Source organism: Pseudomassariella vexata, assembly GCF_002105095.1.
Source record: "Pseudomassariella vexata strain CBS 129021 chromosome Unknown BCR38scaffold_11, whole genome shotgun sequence".
In the NCBI taxonomy this organism is placed as follows: domain Eukaryota; kingdom Fungi; phylum Ascomycota; class Sordariomycetes; order Amphisphaeriales; family Pseudomassariaceae; genus Pseudomassariella; species Pseudomassariella vexata.
Window position 1 is genome coordinate 1,050,561 of NW_024467966.1, and position 21,104 is coordinate 1,071,664.

Sequence of the window (21,104 nt, forward strand, 5' to 3'; positions counted from 1 at the left end):
CGCTGTTGAGGCGTTGCGCGACAGATGTATGCTGATTCGCGGGTTCCCTTTCAAATCTTCGTGTTAGCCCGCCAAAATGAACGATTGGAGACAGGTTTTTGCTTCAATTGACAGAAGCTTAAATCCCAAGACAAGTACCCTCATATGATGTGCGCATGAAGTGAGTGTCAATCGTGTGGGGCAGGTTCAGGGTAGGTTTTAGCAGGCGTGCGAGACATGCAGGGTATGAATTTCGAGTCTGCTTCGAATGGAGCCGCCTGCTTGATACCATATATAAATCCTGACCGTTACGCGCAGGCCCGCCACGTCAACTGTGCAGAGAACAATGTCTGGGCTTCCGGCACTCAGCCGTCTTTGAAAGGTAATAAGCGGGCCTGAGCCGATAGTCACTTGGGTCCTCACTCGAGGAAGCCGCTGCAGCCAATCCTGGGAGCTGGGTCCAGAGGAGACTTTGATGAGATCTGGTGACTCAACATCGCACTTGGGATGAGGAATCAGCGATGTTAGGGGGCCCTCGAAACAGCCCTTCCCTGCCGCCAAAAGCGGATGGATCACTCCACGCGAAAACAACTTTCGCCCTGCCTACTTGGCCGATTTCATAATGGTCATCATGCTTGACACCAGCGATATTGGTAGCAGTAATAGGGTTGCGGCCAGATGGGGCAAGCCAGGAAACAAAACAAGCATGTATACACCCGATAGCAGGCTCGCAATGGGTGATCTCGAGTACGAGGAGAATTGTTTTTAGAACATACCAGTGGCACGACACTAACAGCCGGGCAAACCGTGGATGGGTTGGGTTGCGATTGTGAGAATACTCGTCGTGATGCAATATAGTCGATGGCGTGGCTGAGTCTGGAGAGTCGTAATATGTGAAATACCGTGGCAAAGATGGTTTTGTGTTTAGCCACTACCTTACAAGGCAGGGTCAAGCCAACCTGAATACTGGGGCAATGTCGGAATGTGGGAGGCACTGGAGTTTTGAGTAAGACCCAGTTGCGAAGATGGAGGCCACTCCACTGCTGTATTGGGCAATGACGAATGCCCAAAGTAACGTGAAATGAAGCACCGCAACGTCCAAGTCGGTTCTGTTTGGCTGATTAAGGAGATCCGTTGATGGACGGTGCGGGTGTGGACTGTATCTGAATCACGACGCTTAAGCTTTTTCTTTTTTTTTTCTTTTTTTTTATTTGGTCCCGATCGTCGTGGAGTCCTCTCACTGCGTCGGACCTGATTGTGGTGGGCGCAGCAGCTGACTTGACTGCGCCGAGCTAAAATTCGGGATGAGATCTTGGGTTTGACGGATAGTTCCCGTAATGGCGCCAGTCCAGCTTGGTCTTACCAAATGTTTAAGGCAGGAGCGGGCAGGCCAGATAGTTGCGCTTGATAGATCGCGAGGGGCTTGTTTTGTCGGTTATGCAGGATGAGGCTGAACGAACTGCCCGGGCGGCCTAGTGATGATGCACTGCGGTAGAAGTCGCAGGCAGACTCGTATCAATGAATGTGCTTGCAGAATTGTGCGTTGAGTGTGGTCCTGGTTCGGCCTCGGCTCCAAGCGTGTGCTGTGTGATGTGATCGATCGGATATCGTTGTCCTTGCTCGTCCTCGTTGCAGAGATATATTACTGACGACAAATGCGCGGTAGTCGTAAGTAGTAATGGAGTGGAGAATGAGCCAAATCAAAATTCAGAGGGCAGGTGCGAGGTGGTCGAAGCGGAGCCTTTACATGACAAAACTTCAATCTGTCAATACGTGGCTAGGAGGAACGGAAAATACGGATGTTCCTCCAAGACGGTTGGTTTGACGTGAGTGATCGGGACATTGAATGATGATGGCCCATGGGAAGATACGGATATAAACTTTCCACAATATTTTCAAGCTTATTTCGCGACGGCGGGCAGGTTGGCAGGGGTTGTACCACCAGGCCTGACCAGGCCTTATCCAGCTGTCACACTCACCCCACTCTGACCCGCGAAATATGAAAGTCGAGCAATCCTTGGCCCGCCGTCTGACCCCTGCCATCTACGAATGTACTGTATCCTTCAATGCCAATTAATGCGAGGGTTATTTCGCCTTGTCCTGTCCTATATCTGGCAGGGAACCAGGATTCGAGCTGATCATCTTCTAGGGAGTACTCTGGAACAACAATAATACAAGGCAATGGCAAATGTGGTCTCTCGATGCTTTGAAATGGATCGCGTGTCTCAAGCTTTCATTCATATCATGTTTTGACACCCGTTCCGTGTATCTGTGGTCCATGGGTGGGTAAGAAACCTACGCCACCCCCCCTCTCAAGCAAACCCTATTATGTGTTTTCCCTCTAACGCTATTCGCTGTCTGGTGCGTGAAAAGGGAGTCGAGTCACGTCGTCTGCCAAGGCATGCCAAGTACTAAGTACTGAGTACCAATGCCAGTACCAGTACAGTGGGTGGTGCAAGGCATTCGGCCAACCCTCTTTTTTAGATCGGCGCAGCCTACCGCGCGCCACGTCGTAGCGAGCAGCTGACCAGGGCGAGCAAAAGTCCACATCTGTACTCTGAACATTTCTTTAACGGCGAGGCTCTCGTTCCCCGATGAACTATCGATGACTTTGCTGGGGCGTTCCAGCTCGAGCGTCGAGGCCATCTGAACCCGTCTCATAATTAAGTAGCCTTGGCCATTTCCCGTTGTCAGCGTTCGCAGTCAGTACTAGCCACTTGCACATTTCGGCATGGTTATACCACAAGCCAAAGTTTGGCGACACAGACAGAGAGAAGCACCATTCCACCTATGTCTGTTGTCAGACGTCAGCTGGAAGCATGCTCAAACTCAACGTCGGACTGACTTCACTTTTCAAACGTTGCGCGTGTAAAACCAACTCACGGAATGGCGGACAGGTAGTTAGTTAGTTGTGTGTCCTATTGGTATGGGCAGGTGGTTGGTGGACAGTGTTGATGGGTGCATGTCGTGATATGCCCCAGAGCCGTTTGTACGACAAGTCGTCTCTTCCCTTTCCTTTTGGGGACCCGTGTCGCCATCGCGCGTCCACTTTCGTTGAGTTCTTACCCGTTTGGTCGACGCCGACTTGGTCACAACATCTCTCGACCCCCTCCACTACCCGCATTGGAGCTCGACCGCCATCATCTCCGAGTGTCACGGCTTCGAGTTACCATCGTCGCACAACCTATTTCTCGTCTCCTGTCATTTAGAATTGTCATGTCTCACTTGTCAACTCGTTACTTCCTCTTGGTTCCACAGTGTTGGATTGCTTAACCCTCGATGCCCTCGAGCGGTCTCAAGATGCGAAAGTCTGGTGGTGTGACCTGGAATGCGGCCATAACCAAGACCCAGCAAGTCGGATGCCGGCTGCCTCCCTGACCTACTGTATTGTGCTTGCTTCTCACCAGAAAAAGCTGCTGTTACTGATGTTGTATCCAACCCCCCAGTTTCATCGAGGCTCCTTGTGTCGACTGCCCGAAAATAGCATTGGACGATGTTGGCTTCGCTGCTAACTTGGCTCGGGTACATTACATGTGTAAGCGGCCAATCCGGCCGATCTTGAGACTTCGGCCAACTGATCAGTCCTCCAAGCTTAACTCATTCCGTTCTGCCAAACCAATGACTCAGCCGACATGTGTCGCTAAACTATAAAACGAACTACGGGAGCGAACGTTGGTAAAAGCGTTCGCGGTCACCTCACGAATATAGTTTAGCTCTGCTTTGCAGGTGACGAAACGCCCGTCTTCGTCGGACGAAGTCAGATGAAAAGGCTTGAATGCTTCGTGCATATTTCAAACCCAAAAAACGCTAAGACGGGGCGCAAAAATTACAGCTCCATGGCAGCTGAATGAAAGATTACGTGCTTGCATGCTGATTTAGAAGAAGCTTCTCATTCTTCGAGCTAGCAGCCGCACTTGACAGAAGATCGGATCATTAGGGAAATGAGCGGGCATCCTCTGAGGCTGACGCGAGCTTTAGGATATGAACCTAAGGAGTGTTTTCGCGTCACAAGATTCAAGCTTGTTTTCATTATACATGATCGTCCTTTACCTATTCTGAATATGCCGGCGCCTCATACGGCATTGAAAACATGCTTGGAGAGAAAAGTCGCGAAGTTCAGATGCCGCTTACCTTGGCAAATTTGAGGTACGTAGATTGGGCGTGCGACCATTGGCGAGGGTTGGCGTCTTGGCGCCACGAGGTTCTCGCTCCATTCCTGATCTAGGGATCATTTTAAGCATAGATTTAGCGTTTTCAGCCACCGGCCTTAGCCTGTTGGATTCAGACCGTCTCGAATCAGACGGATTGGCCACGTCGCCCCCGAATTCAAATTCAAATGTCATGCCTGCTTCGACAAAAGTTGGGATGGGCTTGGCTCTCAAGCCATCCAACCTTGGAGTGATGGAAGGCCGACCAATGGCGAGGTTTCTCCAATCAATCAAGAGAACCCTAAAGAGATTGCCCGGCTGGGCAATCCTGATTTGAATTCCCGTCTGTCTGCTGACCGTCAGCCTGCCTTTAGGAATCTGCCGTGAGCATCTGAAAATAGCCATTACCCTTCCTTCACTCACCCCTGGTGGACAAAAGTCTGAGGTGAGAGGGGAGCCTCGTGTTGTTCCAAAACCTCGAAGTGGAGTTGTTTGCTCATCATGATGTCAAAAGCCGTCCATCAAGATTTGGCAATGAAGGGAGTCAGGAGCATATTTCGATGTAGCACAGTCATTTGACTGTTTTGATCGTCGTCCTGAGGATCATGATTTCCAGGCGCTGACTGATGATCACGCCCCTGGGTGGGCATATTGCTTACGGGCCCGGATATCTCGTAAACCACTGCTTTTTGTGCAACGTCTTTCATAGGGAAAAAAATACACTTCTTGGCCGCGCGGAACGTGCACTTTCAGTCAAGTCGCTGGTGGTGGCGGGGTCACCGGGTCACCTGGCACGACGCTGCTTCCTAAATGCTTTTAATCACGCCAATTCGGCTTGGCCTAGGCCATCTGTTCCTCTAAAAGGCTTGGTGTTGATACTCATACAGCATGTTCGTCGGATCGCCGAATTGGAACCCAATGGCATGGGGCGCATTCTCGACACCCACCTTCACACGAAGCTTAAAATGGCGCTAGTTCTCGATCTAGGGATTTCAGCCTGGAACTCCCAGTCTCTCAACGTCTCCGTGACCTATAGAGAGACGCTCGCCAAGCACATCTAGGTTTCCGAGACATCCAGCGCACCTTGTACATTTGGATGGGACCAAGTTACGACTTCACAGCGGAACCCTGTGCTGAAGGTGGGGCGTCAGCCTGATAGCGAAAACGAGAAAACCGAAGGAAGGGTATCAGCACGCCTTGTGCCACTCGACTCGCCGAGTCGGCGCCAAGAGGTGGTTTTCCTTGGGCCTGCTCGGCAGCAAGTTTGTGACGATGTTCAAAATCCAACGAGTCATCCTACGCACACTACAGCACAAAACAAACCCTGTCCTACCTGGCTGGCCCCCATCGAGTTAATTGCGGTGCTCGTACTCCTCAAATGACCAGGTCGCACCAACAGGCAATTAGCGGGCACTGCATAGAACGTCCTGGAGCTTAAATGCGCCACGAAATCACCGTATTTTAGCCGGATAGACGGGTAGTTCCTTTGCTTCAGGCAGTACCTGATCCTCGGGTTGGCGTTCGGATTTTTAGGCCCCCAACCTGTCACGTTATTGACGAGCTGCAGCACACTTGCTTGGCCGCCATTTTGCCATCCGGTCTTACCTTCATGGTGTGTAGGCCGCTAATATCTACTTCTTTCGGGGGCGTCTCACGAATCTCGGAAACAGAGTCCAAAATGGTCAGTCGTACAGAGGCTAACACGACGACCATGACATTCTTAGGGGCTGAAAATAACAACCATACGCCGGACTGGGTTAGTTCGCACCCCCTTCATATCCACCGGGAATTCTATTCCGCCTGCTTTCGGGATACCAGGATATAAAGTTCGCTGACTGTATAGCCTTATCGCTTGTTGCAACTTTGGACGTGAGGATTTGCAGCAAACTTGCCCGTTCAACTCGCCTCTTGCTGCAAGGCGCGTTTATTTGTCTGGTAGCAATGCCGCCCTTTGCCAAAGTGGCTTGCTAAAGATCATTTAACGGGCATCTACAATGGCTTGGTCCTTACCCTAGAGTTGAACAGATCAGTACGAGGAGATAGTTTCACCGCTACTCTGCATATGACGCTTCCTTGGCTTATGTTTCTATTTTCTTCAACCGCCGCGGCTTCCCTGAGCATATGTAGATCGGAAGTAGAATCTGAGGTAAGTTGGTGAAGTCGTGTGACATCGGGATGTCGGCCGTGGCGTTGCCGATCCCCGGTAGGGTTCCCCAATGGCAAGTTGCGAGGGGCTGTGGACATTTCAAATAACATGCCATGCATCTGTCTGGCAACATGTGCACATGTGAAGAATTTTGTTCAAATACTACCTGCCGTGCACATGCGTCCGAATGGGGTCTTTTTTTCCCTTCTTTTTTTGCAAGCTCTGCAGTGTAGTCGGATTTTGCACCGTTGCATTACGGCTGCTCTACTCATACGCTGTGCTGTAGAGTAGGAGTGGTGGGGTTTGGATATCGAGGCTCACTGTCAGCCAGACAGACGCAAGTCTACGGCGCGGCTCTTCTCAGTTCTAAATCCCCGCATCTGTGTGATCATGAATGGCTACATTTTTTACGAGAAATTCATTGATCTGCAGTCGATAAGCCTTTCCGGTCCTTTTATAGACTCCGAATACCTTGAACATTGCACGTTGCAGTACAGGGCGTGTCGACAACGAGTAAATCTAAGCGGGATTACTGTGATGCTCAAGCCTCATCATAATCAGTGTGTAGGAAATGCAGATGCGCTAACTCACCGCAGATCTTACTAGCCAATGGGCAAGAATATACTCGGGGCCGATTGGAATCAATACTTCATACTGTTTCTGCAATCTTATCGAGGTATCTCGATGCTTTTGCTACACAGCACCTGATCCTACAATTTAACCGATGCAATGGCGACCAACAAGTCCTGCCGGACAGTCACCTCATTAAGTCACTGCATCCCATTGCCTCATCCTTTCCCGGGAGATACCTTGCGTATTGAAGCAGCATACCCGCGACCACGCGACCACTACGGGTTGCACTGCGGAGGTTGCCTCACGATAATCGAACGTTCATTAAGTTGAGTCAGCCCAGCATCTGGCTATTGAGCTCCCTCCAATTGCCGACCGTCAATTGACTGTTTGCTTTGATTGGGTGTTGCGATGCGAACAAACGGCGATTGCAATGTGACAGCGAAGCAGGCCGTGTGTCCTGAATCCCGCTTGGGTGCGGACTCTGGTGCCTCGAGATGTTGATCTTCTGCCCCAAACTTCTACTATGGTAACCCCTCCCAAGCGAAGCAAATGTGACATTGGACAAGGTTAAGCTTAATTCGAGCCTTTCCATGGGCATGACGGGTGATCAAATCAGAAGCCTCGACGGTGCGCCACCTTGCTGCAGCATCCATGTCCAGCACGATGTTTGCGTCTTGCGTCTTGCGTCTTGCGGGTCTGCCCTTGGCAGGCTGCTTGGTGAGGGCTTGGCATCGTGGGTGGACATTTTTTGTTTTGTATTGCAGGGGTAGTCCTCCTCCTGCCCCCTGTACTTTGATCCGCCGTCCCATTCGTAAAACTATAAAAGAGCCGAGGAAACTGGCGCAACCAGGCGGAGTGAGCCCCCTCCCCCTTCCCCTTCGGCCCCACCATACACTCACTACCTTAACCAGACCACACACGCCTGCGGATCATCGTCAGAGCTGACGCGGCCTTTCGTTGGTCTCCATAAACGATTTTAGGGTGAATAATCGTCCTCTCGATAAATAGAATACCAAGCTTTTTCGAGGATTTCCCTTGGGAAGCAGAAAAATAAGGTGGGATCGACACCACCTGGGTATGAAGTCTATTGGAACTGTCAGGGTTGTCAACCCCCTTTGCAACGGCTATGTATCGCCGAGTGGAGGTACGAAGTATTGGGGGTGCTATTCTTGGTGGACATGAAAGTGGACATAAAAATGCGACCGAGAAACTCGCCTTGACGGAGTGAGAGCAAGTTTCTTGTCTGCTTAAGTTGGCAACTCGCTACGCAATCTGCAATGGTTGCCTGGTCCCAGCTTTCGGTGACAAATAAACGGCCTGGATGGATGATGCTGATGGTTTGCGCGGGCCTCTCGGAACTTTCGATGATGAATTTTCAGTTGCGAACCAGCAAACTACAAGGACTTCGAACCAAGCTTTTCGGTAGCCGACGTTTGCCTAGATCTGGCTAAGCGAGCTTCAACCTTGAAATGTTTCCCTGGTTATTCCAACAAACCGCCATGCATGAGACGAATCGCGACCTGAGTTATTAATGTAATGCCACGCCCACATGTCGAGAGAGCAACCCCCATACTTATCGACTCGCGGGTTTATTGCCTTAAGCACCTTCGACTTTTCAACATTGATGTTGGTGTTGTCTGTCGGGTTTCTGAATTAAGGCCATGTTCGTCAATGATTATGATGATGATGATGATGACACCTTCGGAAGTTGGAACGAAAAAGTAAGCAGCAGCCCCGCTGTACAAGGAGCAACGACAAGGCCCTACCAGTTTTTCCTACTCTAATGCGAGGTTGGGACGAAAGAAGCCGAGATGGCAGGTTGCAAGATCCTGGTACATTCTCGTGTCGAGGTTGATTGGCAAACCAATCGCAGCCAAGAGTCGCGCCTCTACGCCAAGCAAGTGTTCTACTTGCACACCAACACGGACACACCTTCCAATATTGCGATGCAAGTAATGTGAAATGGTAGTGCTTGACATTAATATCACAGACGCATGCCGCTTGTTCACCGAACATACGGAGGTGATTCGGAGAATGTCGATGGGATGATCGGGAGAGGTTTCGTGCCTGATCAAGACCGCGGATCGCGAAACTAGGGTCAGTCTTACCAAGGATGTTTAATAAATGCACACGAAGTTTTTGAAATGAGGTATTTCCTTTCAGACGGATCCGACTGCGTATGAGTTTGACGGGGAATACATGAATGCGAAGCCACCGAATGTCTACACTCCTTTCAGTTTCAGCCATACTCGACGGTAAGCCATTGGGCATCTCTCCGCGGCGGCGAGGCTTTTCCTGCCATACTCGTATGTACCGATCGTAATAAGACAATGAGATTGGGTGGTATGCCCTGGGCTTGTGTAATAATGGCCTTGGCTAGCGTTGTTCGCATAGTCTATATGCTGGCTGGCTGCAATCTTGAGACAGGGGGCGGCTGGCTCACGCCACATGAGGCGGCTCAACAGCTTGAGCTACGATGGGTTGATCAGGATACCATAGTTGATTTGTATAACAGTTCAGCGCGTCCCTATCAGCATTTCCCTTTTCGTTAATTGTATGATGTTGCAGGCTTAGAGCAGGACAGTTGAATGTCCTGTCGCAATCGACCGATTGGTCTCATAGATGAATGAGCAGGAGGCGCCAGAACATCCCGGGGCCATCTTCTCTCAAGTTGCATATAACTTGCTGTAAGCACAGTCTCTTAAATCATCAGTGGTCTCTGGCATGAGGCGCAACGTGGGAACCTCCCTGGGCGCATCTCCAGTCGACCCCCACGCCAATTCAACCAGCAGGAGTGGACAGTATCGATACTTCAGCAGCCTGCGTAGATGTTTCAGTGACCATAAAAACTGCTGCTCTATGGTAATTACCTGATCCTGTTCGATTGCCTGCTGAGCCGACCAAGTACATGCGTCGCCGGTGGCGTGTATTTTCCGGAGCCAGCAGGCAGGCTTGAGATCGCACAAAGCGCATCGAATCCTTCGAATTCGCGCGTTGCCGTGACGTATACGAACCTCAAGCGAGGCATTCCCTGGTATCGGGAAGCCTGCTCTGGACGGGTCATACCTGTGAACAGCTTTCTGGCAACACCGAAGTGGTACCAGTGCCTGAACCCCGACTACCATGAATCTGGATAGACCCATGGGACCATTTGCCGAGAAGGCACCTAACTTCGGGCTGTGATAGGTGGCATAGCATCGCGTTTCATCAACGGGATGATCAACGGACTCCAAACGTGACCTCGAGCCGGCCCGATGGACTGCGAGACACGAGAGGCTCTAAACCAGACGCTCGACGGGCGTCATACGGTGATGAGCAAAGAGAAATGGGGATTCGATTGGCTTCGAGCCTATTAACATATTGTAAATATCGCACAAAGTTAATGCTACATGGCACAACCCGTATCGTACATACACATAGCCAAATCCACCTGCGGTGCTCGTCACCTGCTGTCCCTCGTCGGTGGTGGTCAAGACAAACACATCCCGCATGTCCATTTTGGGTTCACTTGGACACGATTGACCTTCCTGAAGTGCTAGACGTCGCCCAATGTAGTTGTTTGGTCCACGAACTGAACCTGTTTCTGGGCCGCATGCCCCCTTTTCGAGGTGGTTTCGCAAGCACAAGCTGCAGCATCTCGAACCTGTCAAAGCAAGCCACACCTTGTCTTTGTCCTCGTGGCAGCCTGCATTATTCGCGTAGGCAGCACCAAAAACTCCCTTCGGCAGACACCGTCTAAGACTGCCTCAGGTGAGTCAAGGTTGTGTGAGCGTCGTACAAGACAACCCCACATCCAAGAGAAGTAAGCGTTAACGAGCATGGTATGATTTCGGATGGCTAGCGTAAACCTAGCCATCGCACCGCCCGTACCAACGGGGAAAAACAGTTGTGTCGCGGATCGTCTGGACCCCAGAGAGATAGCAGATGAGTCGGTCAAAGCCGAGGCCAAAGCCACCGTGTGGAGGGCAGCCCCAACGGCGTAGATTCAGATACCAATCCAGATTATTGCCGGGTGATTGCGCAGACCCATCCGCGGCGGTAACTTCTTCAAACGAAGTCTCCAGGCCATGCCGTTTCATCGATGCGAGCAAAGGGCCGAGACGATGCTCACGCATGGACCCGCCAGCAATCTCGCAAAAGTCGGGAACCAGAAGATCGAAGCACTCTACCGTCTCGCCTGGTGTCGACCTGCCGAGACTTTCTTCGGTATTGGGCTTCATATAGAAAGCTTTGATGTCTCGAGGGTAATTAGTAACGAAGACAGGAGTGTCTCCATTGCTGACCCTGGATGCGATGTAGCGCTCATGCTCGGTATGTAAGTCCTTGCCCCATTGCGGTTTATGGGCGAAAGACTCATCCGCATTGTCCAGTATGTCGATCGCTTCGGAATAGGTAATGCGTGGCCATGCTTCCCGCGTGAGGCCACTCCAACGACGTTCGACTTGGTCCACCGGGGCCATGTCTGCTAGTCCTCCAGGCGTGCGAAAGGAAAGCTCGCTGACGACTCTAGATTCAGCCAATTTGTTGCCCAAGTGTCTCAACATGTCTTCCACGAGATCCATGACAGCCGAAAGGTTGTCGGTAAAACTCATTTCTGCTTCTAGCATGTAGAACTCGCTCAGATGCCGGGGGGTATCGCTCTGTTCGGCTCTGAAAGTTGGAGAGAGTGTCCACACATTGCCAAGACCCTGGGCTAAAGCTTCCAAGTGAAGTTGGGCTGACACAGTCGTATAAACTGCACGGCGAAAGAAGGTTTTGGCAGTATCACCAGCCTCTTGCTGCCTTTCGTCACCGGCGGTTACGTGGAAGACCTCGCCTGCCCCCTCACAGTCGGATGATGTAAGTATGGGCGTATGGGTTTGAATGAACTGGCGATCATTGAAGAACTGTGTAAGGGTGGAGATGGTCTCTGAGCGAAAGCGTAGCAGGGCAGAGTTGTGCGGTATCCTAGCCCTCATGTGAGGCATTGTTCTCAAGTACTCGGGTGTTTGATATTTCTTCTGTAATGGAAATGTCTGAAGTGGCATAAGTCTGCTGACAAGACCGTGTGAAGAACTCAATGGTGGCGACAAGAATTTATGACATACCTTCGCATCTGAGGGTCCTAAGACGTCTGCGCGCAGGACTTGCAGCTCATGGCTCTGCCCAGAGCCTTGGGACGGGACCCAACACCCGTGTAGTCGGACGGCTGCTCCGATGGTCAGACTATGTTACGCAGAATTAGCGATGGGAGACATAACGATAATTGTGTCAGTCTCAAATGCCCCACCCTTCAGCCTGGTCAGCAGGCACGACGGCCTGTAAAGATTTGAGAGAACTACCGTCACCCAATGAGACAAAATGGTGCTTTTTCTGGGCGCGAACAGATCGAACAAAGCCATTGACCCGCACCACATCGGCAGCATCGGAATTCTGCCATTCAAGGAAGCCGGCAATGGAAGTCGGGATAGTAGACAGCAAGGCTCGAGGCGAGGGTGGTTGCCACGAGCCGCGCCGGAAGACGAAGCGGGCCAACGGCCGTGGCGGTGCGGCAAACATGACAGACTGCCCTCCACCCCGAGTGGACACGATGGCAGAAGTAGCGTTTGATGGTGATGTGAAGGCAGCTAGCTGCGATGGTGTCATGAATGCATCTTATTTATGGCGACATGGAGAAACCCGACAGAGCTGGGAAGACATATGCAGTGTACCAAACCACCAAATTGCATAGCCCGTAAAATCCGAAGCTTGACGTTGGACATAACATTCAGGGTGGGCTTGGACCAATTAACTAACCCCACCCACCCTGGCAAAGCCAAGGGGAATAGTTAAACCGTCCCCCAGAATACATGGACTGCCCGTGGTCCTCCGTACAGAGTACTATGTACTGCCGAAGCTTGGGCTACACTTTCACCGGTCGGCAAGCGCTCCGTAGTTGGTGCTCTTCAATTGAGCAGCTACATAGCTCATTCAAGCACAAATATTTTTGGCACTTCGTAAAACTGCCTGCTCACTTAATTCGCCTGTGCCCTTTTTGGCCATTTACTATTCGTTGAATCCTTTCAAGCAATGGATGGGGCGTCTGCCCGCGATCAATATGCTCGCTCATCACCTGCGGCCACAAGGTCTCATGCCTACCTACCTGTCTGCCATGGTCCTTGAGCAGTGACCCTGATCAATTGTTGCGGCTGATGCGCAGATAGCCCTGCTGGAACCTAGACGCGACGGCTACGCGCCCTACGTCCGTAGATGGCCCATCTAATCTCACACATTCTTTCTCGAGACAGTCTGCCGACCTCGGGAGTGAGTCTCTTCACAAGTTGCTGTACCGTTCTGATCAGTCACTTGTTGGCCATGATCCATGGAGGCATGATAGACATGGCAAGCATCTTCGCGGCGGTGTATGTACCGGATACCACTTGCCCTGCCTTGAAGTTCGTAAGTGTCCAACAAACATTTTCATTGTTCCGGAGCTGTCCTCCACCTCGTCTTCTATGTCTTGGATTGCAGGGTCACACATAGATCTGTCCTACCTCGATATCCTGGCAGTCTCACCTGATCTTAGTGCTCTGGGGCTTTCCAGGATTCCGGGAAACAAGACGTTGCACACGGACGAGATGATGTCTGAATATTCTCTCGACTTTGACGCAATACCCTCATAACAAAGACACCAAATTCATATTCATTCTTATTTACGAGCCTCAGTCCCTCAACTATTTGTCTGGTCTTGTCATCTCAATGTGTTAGACAGCCATTGGATTCAACCGGGTCAACCAATATATAAATGTTACACCACACCACCCCCCACTTACCCTGCTCTATTCTGCTCACTTGCAGTCAAGCACCGGCATACCAACCTGCGCTTGGTCGACTATGCCTGGCTTCGTCATTGGCTGCGCCAGTAGATCATACGCCTTGCTATAAGTAACGGCAATGGCCCGGCAGCCTAGATGCATCTTTTCATCTCCCAAGCACCTGCAGAGTAGTCACATCGGGCCCGCATTTGCATTAACACATTCCCCGTCTATTCTACGCCTTATCCCAACCGGGTCTTCCCCAATCTGCCCAGGTTGCCTCTACTCACGATGCCTTCTCACAAGCCCAAGGCCGCCGAGGTTGCCAGTGAAACGAAACGAAACTACATCCCCCTCATCAAGAATGACTACGCAAGCGTCTGGCCTACTCACTCGTACCTTTTCCGCAATCCTCTTGAGCAGAACCTCTTGAGCAATATTCCTCATGATTTGGCACCTTCCCCGCCCCACTTTTGTAAGTTAGACTAAACATGGCAAATTATGATATCGCTTGAATCCACATATTAACTATCACAACAGCGGTCTACAACAACGACCCGGTGGATTTCACAATCGAGTGGGAACGACTTAGAGAGCGACGTATACCGTTTATCTGCGCTGCCAACGACAAACGCCCAGGTGGTGATTGGGAAACCGGAGTGGTTGGTAAGCATGATCCTCTTGAGGTGCAACTATGCATCTAACATATCCATAGGCTATGAAGAGCGTTTCTGTCGTCGAAGCAACCTTTCTGCTACCTTAAGTACTCCCGGACCTGAATCGCTAGAGGAGTGCAACTACCCTATTCCTTCCGAGGGTGGGGTGTTCTCCGAGTTCGTGGTCGTATTCAGAGGCCCCCACGATCAGTATAAGAGGCTCGACCTCGACCAGTGGTGCGATCTACCCGTCGTCTCTATTCCAGCCGCCCGCTGGCCCAAATTGAGCAACATGGGGACTAAGTTTGCTTTTCCACTCGAGCGAGAGATGGTGAGAGGCAAGATCCGCGCGGCTCTCACGATCTGTGCCTACTATAAGTATCGCGAGGTTGTGATAGGGGACTTCGGGCTCGGCAACGGAACCCGGAATCCGCCGCGCGAATTAGCTGAGCTATGGCGTGAAGTGTTCCTCTATGATCCAGATTTGCGTGGCAAGTTTGACTACGTCGCCTTCGTTTTCGAGGATATGTATCAAAGCACGACCAAACTTATCCTCGATGACATCGCGAAGAAGAGCAAGGGAGGCAGTTCCAGCTCGAAGAGCAAGTCCAAGTCTCACAGCTCATCGTCGTCCAGCTCCAGCGCAAGTGGCAGCCAGTCCACCCCTAGTGACTTCGATATCTTCAGAGCCGTCTTCGACCTGTCCGAGATACAGAGCGTTCTGAGCCGCCCAGACCCCCGATACGGGATCTCCATGCTCACCAGCTGATTGGGTTTAGCCGGTAGCCGGAACTCGTTGATGCACGGATATTTCGACACGTGAGATCGACCGGGGCGGATCTGCCCGCAAATTCTTTATTTTTTTTTGGGGGGGGATTCATTTTTTCAACGGCGATGCCAGTTTAAGTCGTCGGGGCTTTTGGTCATTCCTTCTTTTGATTTTGATTCGGTTTGGGGGCGTTTGAGATTTAAGTCTTTTCGTGATTGGATGGCGAGGAAAATGCTTTGGCGGCCAATTTCAAAGGCAGTTCCTTTTGCTCTTAATATCATCATCAGTCCTGTGGGCTTGCATTAAGGAATCTTTGTTTATTTTTGTTGGATGTTACACATGAAGCCCTCAGGGGATCATAGTGCCAGTAGTCTCCGTCACTGACAATACTGCATTATTGCAAACAACCTTGACGCGTATCGAGATGAAAATTGATCTAGATTTAGCAAATATATAGGTAACCGCGGTGAAACATGTTCCACTTGACCATCAAGCTACTTCAGAATCCAGTGGGTCAAGATATCGTTAGCGAAGAATGGTGCCCAACTATCAGGAGCATGACATAGCTGACGTGTAACCAATGTTACATACAAGCACGGCTATGGGCGATTCTGCTAAAGTTGTCTTCGAATCAAGTTAGCCCACGACTTGCAAGGATACCCCTATGCTATCATCACTAGCTGTATCTGATTTTTAGCGCGGTTGGTCCAGCCCCAGCGTGTCCGAGCGCTAAAAACTGTAGACTACTACATAGTAAGGTGATGATAGCCGAATTGCAGACAATAAACGTGTCATCAAACCTCAATGCGATTGTCGCCCTGCAATGGCCTGAGACTCTCATCTCATGGATTTAACAACAAAATGGAGTGACTTATAGGTGCGTGGGGGTTTAGTGTGTACTATGTATCTGGTGTTGTTGAATTTTGAGAATTAGAACGTCGCAGAGGCGTTAGGGAAACTTCTTTCGGTCTGCCATGTTCCAAGACCAATCACGAAATACCCGAACTGCAGGCCCAGGCGCCAGACTTCTTATTTATTGCAACCCAGTAATCGAGATGTACCCCAAATGCATGGCACTTATTAACGAACTCTCGCTTCGGCACCCGCAAGAAGTAATATCGAGGACCAATAAGTGGCCCCTTCCGCGGCACTTGGACAAGCATTGCTGATTGACATCTGCCCACGGATATTCACCAAGGGTTGCGTAGGTCAATGCCCTAGACTGCTCGTTACGTGTTGTTATCAGCTCCGTCATGTGTGGTAATGACGCGGGCATGCTACACGTAAAAGGGTGCTGAGTGTGGCTGAGACCAGCATGTTTTGTATCAGGTCACTTCGCATTGCAGCGCCAGTCAATCTGAAAATTTCGCTGACAATGAGAACTTGTTCAAATCGAATATAATTCCAGGCTATATCACGCCACTATCGTCTAGTCTTTTACGTACCCGATAACAACCATCTCGCTGTCTATCGCACGCTCTGTGTAACTACACCCCTCCATGTCACACAGCATCATTCGATGTACTTATGCTAGGCTTCCTACATGAGACTTTGAGCCCCTGACTAGCCCTGAAAGGCAGCGCCCGCAAGTTTTACAGTTGGCACTCGATCCGTTGACAACCAGGCAAATCGAAGCAGGGACCTCGACGATGCCGCAAGATTATACAACCGAGATCGGATGGCAGTATCCTCTTGTCTCAATGTAGTTACTTCACCGCTTCCCCCGAAGTGCCAGAGATGGAACACCAAACGCGGCGCACATGCATGCAGCCAACAGCTGGTACTACTCTGATCGCGTAGTCAACCGTCCCCCTTTAACGATGGACCAAAGACATGCAGAAACTGACAGATCACTATGCCAGACCAAATAAAAAAAGGCTGCGGGCCTTGGCAAGCACACCGATTACGCAGGCTCGGCCGTACCAGTGCATCAGCTTTTCTACCTTGTCGTCGACCGCGCCGCCTAAGCGTCCGCACTTGCTCGCCAATACACAGAAAATCCACCTCTCGGGACGGGGGCGGTGCCAGGGCCGCCACCTCCCGTCGAGCACCGATGGAGAAGAGAGTCGAATCTTGCGAGGTGAGACATGCAGATGATGAAATTATCTGTCAAGTTGACGGCACATTACGTGGACGGATCGAACCACCACCGCCTCGCCAAGTTATGCCAGTCGAACCCGTCTACAAGTCAACCGATCCTGCGAGTCTTTCAAATGATGCGCATATGTTCAACCAGTGAGGGAGTAATTATCGACAGTCCCTCATCAAATGATAGGTGCATTTAGGCTTAAACGGTCCGAACCAACGACTGGTCCGGGAAGGACAGGCTGGCTTCGAACTCGAATAATTTCGGAGTCCTACTCCCGGCCCATGTCCCACGTTCCATCCAGAGAGACCCCGAAAAGGTTCGATCTCTCTTGATCGCCCCGTCCAACTATCCCTGATACCGATCGACAAAATAATCTCCCGTGATGATGGGGAAGGCGGCCGAGTATTACAGGACGGGGCGCGCAATATGTTACAGATGGCGTGGGAGAGAGCAGCCGGCCCGCCGCATGTCTCGGAGCGCTGACCCAGGGCAATGCTTTTGCTTTGCTAGGACAAGGCGAATTGCATCACCGAGAAGATGAGTTGGTGTTACTTGCACCGGCCAAGGCGTCATGACTATGTTGAGGCTGTAGACGCCGCTCTGGACGTTACTAGGACCCAGGAAGACCAGCCAACGCATGGAGTGACACTTTGCCTCAACCATCTCTGACACAGACTACCCATGGAACCGTTTAAGTGAAGGGGGCCGGGATATGACTCGGGATATGATCCGCGGACTGCGGTCCAAGGGACTCGCCCTCGAGCAGGCATGGACAAAACATGACATCGTTCGGACCCCATAAAAGCCATGCTGGACTGCTGCAGACTCACGGCAAAATAAGCTAATGCGACTCTCCTTATCCAATCAGCCGGGTAAAGTGGCGTCCGTCATATGCAACTGTCACCGGAGTTGGAATGCGGTCGCGGCGGGCTAGCGAAAGAATAGTTTGCAGCAAGCAAGCGTGCATTCATTCGAGTTAAACGTCTACTATGGTAGTAAGTACATGCAACCTGAGAGTGCTAGAGTATTGTTGGAGGCTGTCACGAGGCGTGCAAAATGAGGCAACCGTTACGACTAAATAAGTACTTGTCAACTAAACGCCAAATATCTATTTTAAACAATCATCGAAATTGGCGATGTCGTCAACCATCATCATCATCATATGTGAGCTGTTCGCATAGAGTGAAGTGTATTCGTACTTTATTATCATTAATCTGAGCAACAACATAGGGAAGTGACGTCGTGTCGTGGAGCCAGAGCCTAAGCTAAGAAAGCCACTGGGCTAGCCACCTCGTCTAGCAAGCAATCGAGATGCAGCACTATCCTGGCATGGGGTGCTGAGACTCGTGCCAGGACCCGTCTTTAGCGACATGCACGCTGGTCTACTCTGGAAAAGTAACTTGTGGAACGATTAGACGAATGATATGAAGTACAAAAATGTCTGGTCTAAAAAAGATCAAGGACTTACCATTCAATCCATGAAGTAGAGCGTCTACGAAATGCCCTCATCATGATTATTGTCGTGCACTCTTGAAGGAAGCCCTTACTTACTAATTGACGAGAAATGCCATTCGACGCAAGACAAGGATAGCTGCTGGCCTCCAAGACTGAACATGGGCAGTTTGAATATAGTCAACCGACCCACATGGCGCTATATTCCTAGTGAAGTTGTGATACTCCGTAGTGACAGCCGGAGCCGCAAGCGGTGCAACAACGCATCCTGGCCATGCGAACATATATTATTTCATGGGAGTCACAGAACGCCAACTAATGTCAGGAAATTGATTATCGGGTGTTGTGTACGTAGAGACGAAATGAGCACGAGCCCTTCGTAGAAACGCCTGATCTTGATCTGATGCGGGTAAGATGACGCTCACAACGCTTTGTCACATTGTATGTGGGCCGAGCCTGCCACGAAGCTCCACGACAGGCGCGATACCCGATGGGTTTTTAGATATTGGGCACGTAACTCAACTCGCTGCCTTTTGTGATAAGGCCCACAGGTCTCCAACGGCTCGAGTCGGCTTAGTCTCAAGGAAGTAAATGTACAAGCCAGGCGAGGTAATAGAATTCAATAGTTAGGTGGGCCGGAGCGGAACACCGAGTGTCTGGCATCATGATATTTGAGCAACGGTGGTGGAATCTGGCGTATTCATTCGTCGCAATACGCGATGTCAATGATACGCATACGCGAAGAGCTCACGTTGCGATGTTAGTTACAGCTGATGATTGATAAAGCTTAAAATAGACAACAAGCTCTAGCGACGTAGCAAATCTTGACCGTACAGGGCAGTCACCGCCACAAACTATCACGACAATCGATACAATCCGGGGAGTCTGATTTTCACCTTTGATTGCACTTTGAGCGGAGCAGCGGAGGCGCCGGAAAGTATCCTGAGCGTCCGGTGTCAACAACCCCTGGAACCATCATCTGGACTCTGCACGAGCTCGCATTTTTTTCGTCCAATCTTACGACACAAATACTTGCTCTCGCAGTACCGGCTCGCACCGATGCGACTTGACTCGGCCCTCGGATACGTGGCTCCTTCGGATCATGGGTCCCACTTACGGTCGCTGGTCTCAACCGGAGATGCTTCTCCTTTGAGAAGCTGCATACGTCGTGCCATGCGATTGCAGATATTACCGAAAAGCAAAAATGCGAGTTGGACAAGAACCATGGTCGAGGTGGTCAGGGACTACGAAGAGCTGAAGTGTCGAGGGAATGTTCACCGTCATAACTGCTGCGTGTGTAAGCTTACTAATAAAATGGGAACGGGTGGCTAATCCACATATCTCACCTCTCTGGGCTTGCAGATTGCTAGCGGATGAAATATCTCGTTCTAAGTGATTGATCAACGCATATAAATTGTGTGAGAGGTCAAGTACCGGCTTACTTGGACGAGGGTGTCATTGCCTTTAACAGCAGTGGATGAAGACCAAGTATTATGGGGGTTGTAATAAGCTCATGATCTGCCTACCTGGAGAGGTGTTGACAACCCAAGAACCTCCACGACAGTCAGGCTCCCGTGTCGGCCCGAGCTACCACATCCCGACCCAGAAAACCGGCCTGCCGAGGATCCATCACCACGGCATAAGCAGCACCCTCAAGCCTCCAAGCACCCCATCTCCATCCCCCTTCAAATACCTTTCCCCAAAGCGCTCCATTGGGACACCGCAGAACTCAAGCCACCTAAATACCAGACTCCCAAAAAGGCTGAAAAAGACTGGCTCCCTAAAAAGTACCATACAGCAGCGAGATCCGGCCAGTTCACGGTACGGATAAATCATTGGTGCTATGTATCCCTACCCTCACTCTCACGAGCTTCAGCCCAGACTGCCATATTTGCCTGCTAATTATTTGCTGCGTAAGGATTCTTGTGAGGGCCAATGAAGGAGTTTATAAGTAACATAATTTAGTGAAGTTGATAATTTGAAAAAAAAAACCGAAGAAAAGACGACATATCATCACACCAATGACTTAAACTCAACGAAACTGGTCAGGCGATAACTCCTCGGGGAGAAAGAAGACGAAAGTCGTAATCGTATCGCCGTGGTGGCATCATGTGGTATTGGGCAGTCCATTTTCGGTCACTTACACAGATACTCTACCTCGGTACCTAGGTACTTATGGTACCCGACGCTTTGGAACGGCGGCACTAGCGAGCAGCATGACCGATAAGATAACGACAACCGACAACTTTAGCTCGCCTGACGCCGTTGCGAAAGCCGATGCGGGCTTATTTTGTGCGATGCTTTGTTACGTTGATCTCTTCACAATCCTTCCGAACGGCACAATGTGTCCTACTGGTCAATTTCGAGGATTTCTGGATTGTTCAAGAATGAAGCTGGAAATTCGCTGTAGCTGCGCAACTTATTCACTTAGATAGTACAATGAATTACACGTTACATAGCTGGCCGAACCAGCTATTGCAGATGTCTCATATCGTGCAAATCACATACACCATTATACT

At 50.6% G+C, this 21,104-nt stretch overlaps 4 protein-coding genes across 4 annotated transcripts; 1 reads left to right on the forward strand and 3 right to left on the reverse strand.

Moving 5' to 3' along the window:
• Nucleotides 1–4,106: 4,106 nt before the first annotated feature.
• Nucleotides 4,107–4,630, reverse strand: BCR38DRAFT_487830 (uncharacterized protein; the record flags this gene model as incomplete). The annotated part of the gene is made up of 2 exons (XM_040864201.1): nt 4,107–4,476; nt 4,551–4,630. The coding sequence occupies 2 exons, from the start codon at nt 4,628–4,630 to the stop codon at nt 4,107–4,109; spliced, it is 450 nt and encodes a 149-aa protein (XP_040712998.1).
• A 3,540-nt stretch (nt 4,631–8,170) lies between these two features.
• Nucleotides 8,171–9,343, reverse strand: BCR38DRAFT_46346 (uncharacterized protein). Its single transcript, XM_040862641.1, has one exon. The coding sequence runs from the start codon at nt 9,115–9,117 to the stop codon at nt 8,515–8,517; it is 603 nt and encodes a 200-aa protein (XP_040712999.1). The 5' UTR covers nt 9,118–9,343; the 3' UTR covers nt 8,171–8,514.
• Nucleotides 9,344–10,694: 1,351 nt separating this feature from the next.
• Nucleotides 10,695–12,384, reverse strand: BCR38DRAFT_349197 (asparaginyl-tRNA synthetase-like protein; the record flags this gene model as incomplete). Its single annotated transcript, XM_040856471.1, has 3 exons — nt 10,695–11,861; nt 11,934–12,051; nt 12,116–12,384. 3 exons carry the CDS (start codon nt 12,382–12,384, stop codon nt 10,695–10,697), a joined length of 1,554 nt encoding a protein of 517 aa, XP_040713000.1.
• Nucleotides 12,385–13,910: 1,526 nt separating this feature from the next.
• Nucleotides 13,911–15,044, forward strand: BCR38DRAFT_411891 (uncharacterized protein; the record flags this gene model as incomplete). Its single annotated transcript, XM_040858620.1, has 3 exons — nt 13,911–14,094; nt 14,160–14,285; nt 14,335–15,044. 3 exons carry the CDS (start codon nt 13,911–13,913, stop codon nt 15,042–15,044), a joined length of 1,020 nt encoding a protein of 339 aa, XP_040713001.1.
• Nucleotides 15,045–21,104: the final 6,060 nt, after the last annotated feature.